This window comes from Ciconia boyciana, chromosome 5, assembly GCF_034638445.1.
Source record: "Ciconia boyciana chromosome 5, ASM3463844v1, whole genome shotgun sequence".
Classification (NCBI taxonomy): Eukaryota; Metazoa; Chordata; class Aves; order Ciconiiformes; family Ciconiidae; genus Ciconia; species Ciconia boyciana.
Genome location: NC_132938.1, coordinates 20,919,240 through 20,931,620, shown reverse-complemented (window position 1 = coordinate 20,931,620; position 12,381 = coordinate 20,919,240). Strand labels below are relative to the sequence as shown.

Sequence of the window (12,381 nt, the reverse complement as noted above, 5' to 3'; positions counted from 1 at the left end):
ATTAAGAAACTTAATTTGGAAAATGCACTTGGGTAGGTCACATAACTAATCTTAGCATTAACAGAAAAACTGATTATATACCTTCAAAGTCCAGAACACAGGAAGTATGACACAGAAAAAAAAATTTACTAAGTGGTTTCTCTTTCATTCTTAAATTGTAAAAAAAGTAAGACTCAAATCATGAAGGTTTTTTCTGGGGGTTTTGGTGGGTTGTTTTTTTCTTCTTAATATTTGTTTAAGCACTCACTGAGTTTACCAGGAATAAAATGTAGCCAGACAGCTCAACATAAATGAACACTCAGTATTATGCAATATTTGAAACAAAGAGAAGGAAATAACATCTATTCTCTTTTTCACTGGAAACACTTGGTACAATAGTTCATAGGAAACTCACCAAAAATTACAGGAGAAAAATCTTCCTCTCTGAAAACCTTGTATGTTTCATTGATGAAAACAGCAGCATTAACCATTTTTTCAGGACAGGCACTTTTTGCATGAAAATGGCTGAAATACATTTCCCAAAAGAGTCCAAGGGAGAAAACTACAGATAGCATAGGCTTCATATGTGGGCAATAGAAAAGGTGCTCAAGATTAAAATTCAAAAGAGGACTTGTAGTCGAGAAGTAAAATGCAGATAGATGCACACATGCAGAGACATGGATAAACAGAGAGCATGTGGAATAACCATGCCAATACAGGCTTGCGTAACGTATGTCACATGGATCAGAATCGCTGGGAACTGACACAAGTGGATTACCCAAGCTGTACATAACCTGTGTTTTTAAAGTTTAGGAGTAGAACACCATGGTGATATTCTGGGGATACAATAAGGCTCACTAGGCAAGAAAGATGTGAGGTTTTAGTCAGTGGAGTACTGCACACAAGATGAAAGGAAGGTAGGATGAAGACAACAATAGGAAACCTAAAAGAATAAAACAAACAATAGAAGGGAAAAAAGAGATTTAGGAAAAATGAAAGAACTAGATAAATTGCAGGGAAGAAACAATTAAACACTATAAAAACATGACACTGAAGGGAAATGTACTAAACAGTCAAGAAAAAAAAACAATGAGAGATGTAAAAGATTCTAACATGTTACTCCTCCAGCAGAAAGCTAGACTGCAGACTGATACAAGAAGCAGCGAGATCATTAACGTGGTTCAAATGAAGGAATGATTTAACATAGTGGATAGATTTTGTGTAGAAACAGTCATATTTATCAAACTTCAGTCAGAGATAGTTTGCAACAAGGTTTTTCTTCTACTGTTCAAGTTACCTATAAATAATTTTTTTTTTTAATTCAAAATTTTGTACAAGAATCAGGAAATGCACAAATCACTTATTTTTCTTCTTACCTTAGGAGGTAGTCCAATTCGATTAAATTTTTTAGCAACTTTTGGCACTTTCTCTAAAGCGTATTTTTTTCCTCTTGACTTTGCACGATCTATTGCACTGTAATTAAAGGTCTCACTGACAAGCCAGACAACCTTAAAATATGAGAGTTAAAAACACAGATCAGAATTCCTTATTATTTCAATTATAAATTTACAGTAAATTTTATGCTTAATTGTCAAAAAAGTAAAAAGAAAGCATCAGGCACTTCAAACAGACAAATTTTATGTGAGAAGGTGAATATTTGCTATTTTACATATCTCAAATAAAAATGTGGTAAGAGACTCCTAAGTGGGAATCTTTATATGCTGCTTTTTGCAATTCTGATCCATCTCACCAAAACATGAGGCACCAAAGTGTCAGAAAATGCTAGAAAATGAAGTGGTTCCAAAGAAAAGATTCAATTCAGATCACGAACCTATCCTTTGAAATAAAAATCACAGTCACTATTTCCACACCAAACCACTGTGCCTCTGGACTTGCAATAGTTTATAAATGATTTAGGGGTCATGCATGATATACAAGCATGTCTCCAAAACTACAGTCCAGAGACAGACAAATCCATCACTATATCTTTTTGCATTCAATAATTTATGTATTTTAACTTTTACCTTAGTTTTAGGCACAACTCCTAGCCCCAGCTTGTCATCCACAAGATAGGCACCAGCTTCAGAGAGGTATCCCTGATTTGGAACGAGGCAGCCTCTGCCAAAGCAGCAAGGACAACAAATTTTGTGAAAATATTTGGTCCATTTTGGATTTAGATGTCCATAAGGCTCTTCAGATTTTGGTTTGAACACTCCAATAATTTTCTAGGATAAACAACATAAAATTAAAGTATGAATGTTTTGAATTGCAAAAGATGAACCAATACTTTCAAATAACTAATTTTCAAAATCATTTTAGATAATATACATCGCATTTTACAGTTGCTCTTTTTAGATGATGAAATAAAAAAACCAAAATGGTATTCCAAATAAATTTATCATCAAACGCTTGTCTGGAAGTAGTACAGATTCAAAATAAGCTCTTTGTAAGAAAAAAAAAATCAAAACCAGCTAACATTTACTAGTTTTTCAAAATTAAAGAGGACTGCATTTTAGAATATACATTTTTTTTATATTCTAAGTTTTTTAAAAAGGAGGGTTTAAAAGTAGTTTTAAAAATAATTTTCAGCCCACCAATTAACTCATTGACAAGGTATTTCAGACAGACATAATGGTTCCGGGAAAGTAACAAAAATACAGAATGCTAATAATTAAATGTTACCTTTTCTCTTTTATATCTATTTTATTTATTACTTTAAATTAGAATGGATAAAAATGTTCTGCACTTTGCAATTCCAAAGAGTGGTGTCATTTACCACTGCTGTAGATTCCTCAACTTAAAGCTGACAATGGTTCACACTGTCAGCCGTCATTCACATTGGAGACATGTAGTAAAGCTTAAAATTACTGAGAGTACTGTGTCCAATTTTGGACATGATGCTTCAAGAAATCTGTTAACAAACTGGAGAAAGTTGAAAAACCAATGAGAATAAGCACAAAGAATGTGAATAATGAAAGACTGTATGAACAGGGATTGTTTAGCCTAAGAGAAAAGGGGGAACGATGAACTATGTAACAGGTTGCTACAGAGAAAAAAGGAACAACACGTTTACTGTTAACAAGCCAAGAAGTTACAGGCTTAAATCACAGCAGGTTAACTGCAAAGAAAAAACCCTTTTGAACCTTAAGAGTGGCTCAAGACTGGAACAGACTGCCAGGCTGTGGAGTCTCCAAAACAGGATGCCATTAACAACAGGTTAGTTAGACATTCATCAGGAATCATGTTAAGGCGATCCTGCTCCACAACACAGGCATTAAATAGATGATTTCTCAAGGTGCCTCCTACATGATTCTATATTTGTTGGTCTCAAACCACGAGATTATTACCACATTAAAATATATAACCTTCCAATTGTCTGTGATAAACTTTAGCCTAGTGCATAAAGTCCACATAATGACTCTTCTATAGCTCAAGTGAAATGCTGTAGAAATGCTGTATCTTCATTCCTTCTCACAGGACCATGATATCATGAATCAAATTCTTATCTACGAAATATTTAAGAACAACTGTTTAAAAAGCATTTTCACATATTAGTACTTTCCTGAATCCTTATCAAAAAAGTCAGTATCTCAATAAGCTAAACACCACCTGTTGTTGCACCAACATTCATAGCTGATTTACACTCTTCAGTCATGAACAAGTTTGCTGGCAGTCAGAAACTAGCATTCTGCTTCAGTAACTGCCAATTCAACTAGATTAGGGAGAGGACCTGACTCATTCTAGCTTCTAGAGAACTTCGCCCACTTTGTCTGAGACAATTTAACTAGTCCAAGGTTGTCCAAGACAATCATGCCTTGTCCAGAACAAACTAACTACAGAGAACTTACTTCATTCAGTTTGTAAACACAGTACACAAGATACCAAGCATTAGTACCATCACTTGTCTTGTCCATCTATTTTGTTTCATTCCCATCAACGACCAGGATATATAAGTTATGAAATATCACTATTTGCATTCAACCTATAAAATAAGTTTCCTATCAACAGGGGCAGGAAACAAACTGACAAAAATTCTCTTGTTTTCAGCATGCTATTATCTGATTCTAAGGTTACATTCAACATCATGAGCAAGTTCTATGCGACTGCACAAACACAATTCAATTTAGACCTACACAAAAGGTTACGCTTACAAAAAACATTTGATGCAACGTGAAAGGCCGGGATATTCTCCGAACACTTTTTTTTTCCCCCAAATCACAACACTTTGGAAACGGAATTTGCTTGGTATACTAGTTTCGTCAAAACTCTAATGTTAGGTTTAGATTTGTTAAAAAGTTATTTAATTTTTCCCTATTGAATCACAGGTACCTACCTGCTCAAAACAAAGCTAGCAGCTTTTCATTTCCCAGAAACGTAGTGGTGTATTTGGTAGTACATGCCAAGCCATTAATTACCTCTTTTCTGAATCGCTCTTTGGATAATACTTCCTACAAACTGCCCATTTTTAAAAAGGAACTTAGCTCATTCCATTACTTGCCTGAAAGTATCAAAAACTATCAAATCTAGGTATAGTTTTGAAGGTTTCACTGAAGTTAGAACCTTGCTAAATTTTGCAGAGCCACTGATGTTGAGGACCAGAGTAGAACCAGAAAGCTCAATATGCAGACAACCTACCAAGGCCAGTCTTAATGTTGCAACTCAAAATTAATTTCTGGACTGACTCCATTGGCATTACCAATTAGCCAATAGTTAAATTGTCAGAAACATGTTGCAGAACAATTTGTAACAGACACAATGTCTTTTACTTTATTGGTTATGCAATGAACAACAAATCCAGAAATATTCAACACTTCAGCAATAGCGCTGCTTAAGTATTGAACTGCTTCATATCAGTATACAACTATGCCAATAAATGCAAAAAGTTAATAATTTTAATTAGGCAATTTTAGTTTTATCTTTCTGATAGACCCAAATCAGCGAATAAGATGACCTAATGGAAACAGGTTATTTTACCTGTAACTTGGTATTAGTGTGGGAAACATTTCAGAAGCTGACCAGTAAGAGGGCTTAGCACATCTTTAATAAGCTCTTTCCCAGCATAAGGAAGAGGAGATTACTCAAGAAGAACAGGAGAAAGCAAGTCACAAAACTGGTCTGAAGTAGGATGCAGTAGTCTCTCAACCAGGATGTGAAATCCATTCTACAAATGTGACTTGCACTATTGACAAAATGAAGTTTTATCAGACCTTTAATATGGATAACAAATTTAGATAAACTCTAAATTTAGGGCAAAGAATAAAAGCAAAACTGAAAGTCAGCTAGGAACTCAGTACCATTATTCTCACAGTTCCATGTTGGCAAATACTTTCATATTTTATAATTAAATTTTTCTGGCCCACATTAAAAAAATTGTGGTTTTTTGGTCTTCATTTATCCTAAATACTTACATTCAAATCAATGACCTGCATGAAAGGGGAGGAGGGCAAGTCACTACTAGGAACTTAACTAGGAACAAAAACACCACTTCTGCAAAACAGAAGTAAAAAACAAGAAAATCACCATGTAAAAAACAAGGAAATAAGGTGCTCCATCCAAATTACTACGGTTACAGAAATGATGTGTAAGTACTCTCATTAGCCCCAGGGCCCAGTGAGTCTCTGGGGCAATGGCTAGTCATCAAAAAACTGCAAAATCAGCCTGGAGAGGCTTCAGACAAAACAGATTTTCACATATGAAAATCCAGAACAAGTATTATTTTTTCCAAGTAATTTCTCTACTAACTAATTTTCTAAAAATAAAAGATATCGATTGCACAGCATTAAGAAAAACTCCAAAAAAAAATTTAAACAGCTTTAAAGTATTTTTAGCATAACACTGTAGAATACTCTTTAGACACATCATGCACTGAATTTTTGAAAAAGTATTGTTTTAAACCAGTATTTGGTTACTTAGTCAGATTTTTTCCTATTGCATATTGAATAAGATGTAATCCTAATTTAAAATACCTCTTTAAAAACAGTATAAAGTTTGAATAAGTATACAAGCTGAAAACCTACAAAGAACTACACTACTGAGGTAGGGAAGTAACCTGAAGTTTAAAAAGTCTGCTGAAACTTTGAACAGGTTTTCATATTAACAGCATTGTACACAACAGCAAGAATCCCACAAAGCAATTAGAGAAATAATTTTTTTTTTTTTTTCTTTCCAGCTTCAGAAAGTGAGACACTCCGTCCCAACCTACTTTGGCTCTCCTCCACCAGAATGAAGGGGATCATTACTAACAAATATTCCTGGAACACAGGAGTATGAACTGCAATGTGCAGTTCTTAGAAGATTTTGAAGGGGTAGTTCTGCCACTTTCCATCTTAGAAATAAATTCATAAATTCATACAGTTATTTGTATTAAGTCAGGTAACTATTCTAAAAATCACTCATTCAATAAGGTATAAAAACTATCCCCAGAAAAGTGGCATTAAAACAAAATAAACATCTATGAAAATTAAGTGGCAAAACAGAAATATGTTCTGTAATGACCAATAATATGAGTAAAAGCTAAACAAAAAAACCCCCAACTTCCTAAACAAATGGGAAATGACTGTTTTGGGGATGCAGGGAAGAACAAGAATCTTGAATACGTTCTGAAAACCTGGGCACTTAAAGTGTTACAACTTCCATGTCCAACACTACTGGGATCTTTAGGATCCATGAACACCTACATGTACCCAAGACCAGAAGACTGCTCACTGAGCTTAAAATAAAATCAGGTATGACAAATCAACAAAGGTGTGAGAGTGGAGAGTCCTCTTTTTTGGAAGAGGTCGGTAAGCAGGCAAAGTATTTCTGATTTAAAGAAAAGAATGTGAAAGTAGGTCTGAAACATCATTTTCTCTGACTAAATAACGCTAACCAAACGTTACTTTTCAAGAAAGACATTCAGGTAACTGTTACTTCACTGTCTCAAAGTAACCTTAGGACACCTCTTTGATGATCACTATTCAAGGTACCATTTACCACTAAGGGAGGGGAAACCAAATCTCCCAAGTTAAGATTCAGCAGACAAGTACAAGTAAAAAAGTAGATTTGTTTAGATCACCCTTCTTACCCATCTACCAATCATACTGGAGGAAAGAGACATGACCTAAATAAAACGCTATCTAAAAAGAAAAAAGGTAAAAATATATGAGGCTTGGCTAAAGAAACCTAAACAGTATCCAAATCAGAAGCTCAGTTGTGTCAAAAATCAATTAAAACACACAAAGAACAAAATGTTAGGTACTGCACAAAGGAATCCCTGAATTGTTTTGAGATGTTAGAGGCCCTTTTATTTTCTCCTTATTTCTTTGGTGCAGATCATTCAAAACACGGTAAAACCACAAGAGAGAAATAATAATTATTTTGGCTTAGCTTATGCTGCAAGACATAATTAGAAATCTAAATATTACTTGCGTTGATTTTTCCAACATAGATTTTGGCATACCATCAATTATTAAACAACTTATTTAAATGAATTTCCATTTACATAGAATTTTAAACTCGTTGCTGATAGTGTCTCTGACTTTGCAGTAATATGCTCACCCCTTTTGGATCCTTGGCAAAGTAACTCCCACTGGATCCTTGAGAGATTCTTTCTGGAAAAACTCCACGCTCTATAGCTTGTTCTGCTCTCAGAATAATTTCTGCAAATTCTGGATCATCTAAAAATATATTCATATCAGCAGTATGTCCTGTATGCCCTGAAAAATAAGAAAACAAGCAATCTTAAGTGTAATGTGTACTACGGATTAACAACATAATAAGTAAACACACTGAAAAGCTAACAGCTTTCCCTGATAACGCCCATTCAATAGCAGGCTGAAAAATCTGGTCCGTTAAATCACTGCAAGTTTTCCCACTGATTTACCCACATCTAATCAATCTTTTGTTTAAAGCAAATCAGCCAAATCTGCAACAACTAATTTGAGGCTACCACTGCAAAGTGTTTATACTTTTCAATGATTTTTTAAATTTTTGTTTACATAAGGAAGCCTATAAGAAAAAATCCCTTCAAAATCATATCTGTAAAAAAATGGTAAAGATTTTTATTAAGATTTGTGTCCTTTTGTAGAGAAAGCTACCTGAAAGTAAATTGTCCATTACCCACTATTAGAATGGTATCATACCATTAATTTAACAGCTTGGCTAACATATTCATTATCTGCTAAGTCACAACGATGTCATTCACAAAACATTCCATTACATGTAGCACTGACAAGTGGCACGAATATCTCAGTGAAGTACTGCATGCCATCACCATTCCAACATTAAAACATTATCAACTACTTGTAGAATTTCTTTGCATACCGACCAAAAGATCAGCTCTATGCAGGCATTTATGCAAACATTTAGAAAGATAACTAGAAAATAAGTTGCCAGGATTTAATACTTCCATTGCTCTTTAAACTTTTTCAAACGATTTCTCTCCAAGTTTTGAAACTGTAGATTTCTGTACCGTGCTTTTAAAGCTAGGATTATCCCACATTCTTACTGAGTGCATTTTAATGGGTCTGTGCATTAGGGCTCGTTTCTGCATTAAGAAACAGCTACATTATTCTAAGTTAAACATTCACAAATAAAGTTGCCTTGTTCCCATTTCAGCACTTGAAGAAAAGTAAGATAAAATAAAACGCATACATTCTTCTGGAACAACAACTGACACAGAATCCATTCAGAAAAGATACTCCTAAACAGTTTGTGGATAGCCAAATAAATAATAAAAATCACTCTTGATGTTTTGGAACACCTTTTTGCAGCACAGGACATTCTGTGAAGTTTTCTAGAACATTACCACTCGCTTGCATGAACCACTCACAAATAATAACACGGCTTCCAAACAAAAACAACTAGAAAGCATAAAACATAGGAAAACCTTAGTATAAGTTGGCAACAGGAAGAGAAGCCTTAAAACTAATAACAGCTCGTTCTTAAGGATCAACATTGGATCAGAATCTGTTAGACCACTTGGCCAATACTTCTGCGATAAACTACAGTTTAATTTTAAGACTTTTATTGGGACTGTCAGGGACAATCAATAAATTGCATTTCATAGAGTCAGCCACCAAGAGAGAGAGAAAGGGTTCTAAGATTTCCCTGTCACAAAGTACTTAAGTGAGTTAGAGCAATAAATCAAAAAACCCACAATACACTTATTTTTATGGAAAAAGTCACTTTGAATCAGCGGTTCTGATTCCATATTCAAGCCTCAACCATCTCTACACAAGAAACACCACATCATACAGCTGAGCTGTGACTACTACATATTTTCATCAGTGAAAGCAAAATCAGGGTTGTGCATTATACTGTTACCAAATGAAATGCAACATCCATATTAAGTTGCTCTGTGCGTTAATCTTACAGATGAAGAGAACCTACAGATGAACTTTCTATTCCAGGGACTGAAGTTGTCTATACAGAAGACAACGTTCTCAGAGGTCAGTTTTTAATTTCTATGCATTCATTCCAGAATCTAAAACCATAAGAAGTCTCACCGTCTTGAGGAAATTCTTCAACTATGTCTTTTCTAACATAAAAGATAACTGCAGGAAAAATACATTAAATTAAAAATCAAATTAAAAAGAAACCAACCAATGACATTATGCTGTATGCTCAAGGAAGAGAAAAATAATTTTTGAAACTTATGATTTGTTCATTATTGTTACTGTGCTACTAGAAAGCCGCCTGTTACCACAGTGATGTGGCCATACAAAAACATATAGGCTGAAAACAAGGAAACTGGCAGTTTTAAGAAGTTTCCTTTCGGTTTATCAACACTCTCCATATGAAAATAAGCTATTTCAATTGAAGCTAGTATTTGCTGAATGTGGCAGGGTTTTCTGAGTTGGTTTCTTCTTCAAAAATTATTTTAATCAAGTTTTCCACTGTGAAAGCATGTTATGGTCACAACTCACTCCCAGTACAGTCTCTAAACTTACAATTATAACTAAGCAAGGTTTTTTCTTGCAACCACTTTTGAAAACTACTCTTCTCATTAAACTCCCACTCAGGAGACCAGGGGTCGCACACACACAGTCTAACTACCAAGCTCAATAACTTTTTTCAAATTAATTTGGACAAGGTCTAAGGCTGTGAAGCTGCTATACTTGAATGATGAGGATGCGCCGAAGAAGATACGAATGCTATCATACACGTATACACCTCAACCTGTTCTTCCATCAAGTTAACATAAGCTAAACTAATACACTTCACAAGAGTAACACATATGAACTCCTTCAGTACTAAACTAGCTTTATCCTATTTTAACATTAACATAATTAAAGGTAGTCTCTTCAATCAATTCAATCTTTTTCTATACAGTCTCATATTCTGACCATAATTCCATTATGAAAACACTCTCCATGTTGCAATAACATGCATGAATAACATCTGTTGCGTGTCTGTTCCACCTGACACGTGAAACAATCCTGTCCCTTCAAGTGTTAGACATACAGAAAAGGTAAGGACAAGCAAACAAGAGATGAGACGCTGCGATCAGTCACAATTCTGAGATTTTCTTACACACTCTTGGGGCATATCCCAAGTAGTACTCTGCATTCACCATCCTAATTGCCCCAGTGGTGCAAGACCCATGGCTCTAGTCTCCACTCTGAAGCATTAACTACTATATTTTGCTAGAAGCGCTGTCTCATTAACGCATCTAAAGTCTTGTGGGAACAAGACAGGAGAACTCTAACATTTTAACGGCATGTTCACATTACAAGTCTGGTCTACGCTTGGGACCATTGGTTAAAAGATGAGATTTTTTTCTTTTCTTATGGTTAAACACAGTACACTAGCAAAAGCTCTCTATGGCTACTAGAAAAAAGTTACTAGCATAACTTATTTAGCTCAAATTGATGGGGTTTTGTTTGGAATTTTTTTTTAATACACTATTGTTGCAAAAGGAACAATTTTTCCAGTCTCTGGCAAGAAATCCTGTGTTATAATTACAACAGCAAACACTATTAAGTGATGGAAATCCACAGATTTCAGCCAGCAAACCTTTCCTAGATGTACATCTATTTACAAACTTGCACAGAATCAGAAAGCTTGAAAGTCTAAAGAAAAAAGTAAGCAATAAATATTGTGTAGTTTATCATCTTGCCCGTATATTTAGAATTAGATAATGGCCACGCTTATGTTTATTTTCAAATTCATAACTAAGCTCTTGCATTTCTGAATTTTCACATCACATTTCTTTCTCTCTTCAAGACTTGATTTCAAACATGGAAAGCAGATAAATTTTCATGAAAACCAAAAATATGACAGAAGAATCCACATCTAAAACTCTTAATACATGCGATGGTACAAAGAAGCGAACAGATGATGGGAGCAAAGAACAGAAATAAAGTAACATTTTTTTACAGGATGAAAAGATGGGTGTCACAAGCAAGTAATTGCTGGAATAGGCAAGACAAATAGAAAATTCGACAGTCCGCCAAGTGTTCAGGAAGCAGCAGCCAGTCCCACCACAGAACACAGTCTGTAAAACGTGGAAAGCCAGAAGTTTCAAAAAATTTGACAGAAGCAAACAAAGCAAAGGCCAACAAAACAGAAGACAGAGAACAAGGAGAAGTAACAGTGGAGACACTCATGAAGATGTAAATGAGTTCGTGCAGGCCTGCACATAAAGACAAAGCATTCGAGTTTCGAGCCATTCGCAGCACTTTCCCTTCAAAGACTATTACTCAGCGAGCCCATGCGCCGAGTAAGGGCAACGCACCCCTGCCTCTCTGACGCTACGCCTCCCGACGGAAGCCCGCATCAAGCCCCCCATGAGACACAGCCACCTCAAGGAGGCACCGGGCATGGCACATCAAGCGCACTTCAGCCCCTACCGGTACTTTTCTAGCCTCGCTGGCAGGACAGGGCAGGGGCTACCCCTCCCCGGAGACACCCGAGCAGCCTAACCCAGGCAGCCCTCCCCGGGCAAAGCCACCCTGCCCCAGCCGCGCTGGCACACTCCCCGCAGCTCCCCTCCGCCTTCAGCCGAGCCCGGCGGGGGAGGCGGCGGCCCCGGGCCGTACCTGCGGCGGCGCGAGGCTCCTTGTCCCAGGCGGTGCCCGACGCCCGCAGGAGAGGCTCGTCCTCTCCATCCCCCTCGGGCCCCGAGTCCTCCTCGCCTTCCTCCAGCCCCAGCTCCCCACACAGCCTCACAGCCCCACCGGGGGCGGCTTTCACCCCTTGCGGCCCCCGCCAGGGTGACCCTCCCTGAGGCGCCGGCTCCGGGAGGAGCAGCAACCGCTCATCGGGTTCCTCGGCGCCCGGCTCCGCCATGGGCGGCCGCGGCCGGGGGCTGAGCGCGGTGGGAGGAGGCGCAGCGGGGCGGGCTCAGGTCCCTCCGCCGCAGCCCATGGCGCTCCCGGCCGCCACCACCAGCTCCGCGGCCACGGCTCCGGGCACGGCCCT

At 37.1% G+C, this 12,381-nt stretch overlaps 1 protein-coding gene across 2 annotated transcripts in view; it reads right to left on the bottom strand.

Annotated features, from left to right (window-relative positions):
• PI4K2B (phosphatidylinositol 4-kinase type 2 beta) overlaps positions 1-12,381 on the bottom strand; it is a 23,751-nt gene extending 11,370 nt beyond the window's left edge. For both annotated transcript variants that reach the window (XM_072861675.1, XM_072861674.1), the window contains exons 1-4: positions 12,000-12,381; positions 7,516-7,673; positions 2,004-2,204; positions 1,356-1,487 (exon numbers count right to left, since the gene is read on the bottom strand). In XM_072861675.1, coding sequence (XP_072717776.1) covers positions 1,356-1,487; positions 2,004-2,204; positions 7,516-7,673; positions 12,000-12,249 — 741 coding nt within the window. In that variant the 5' untranslated portion in view covers positions 12,250-12,381. The remainder of the gene's footprint in view (positions 1-1,355; positions 1,488-2,003; positions 2,205-7,515; positions 7,674-11,999) is intronic.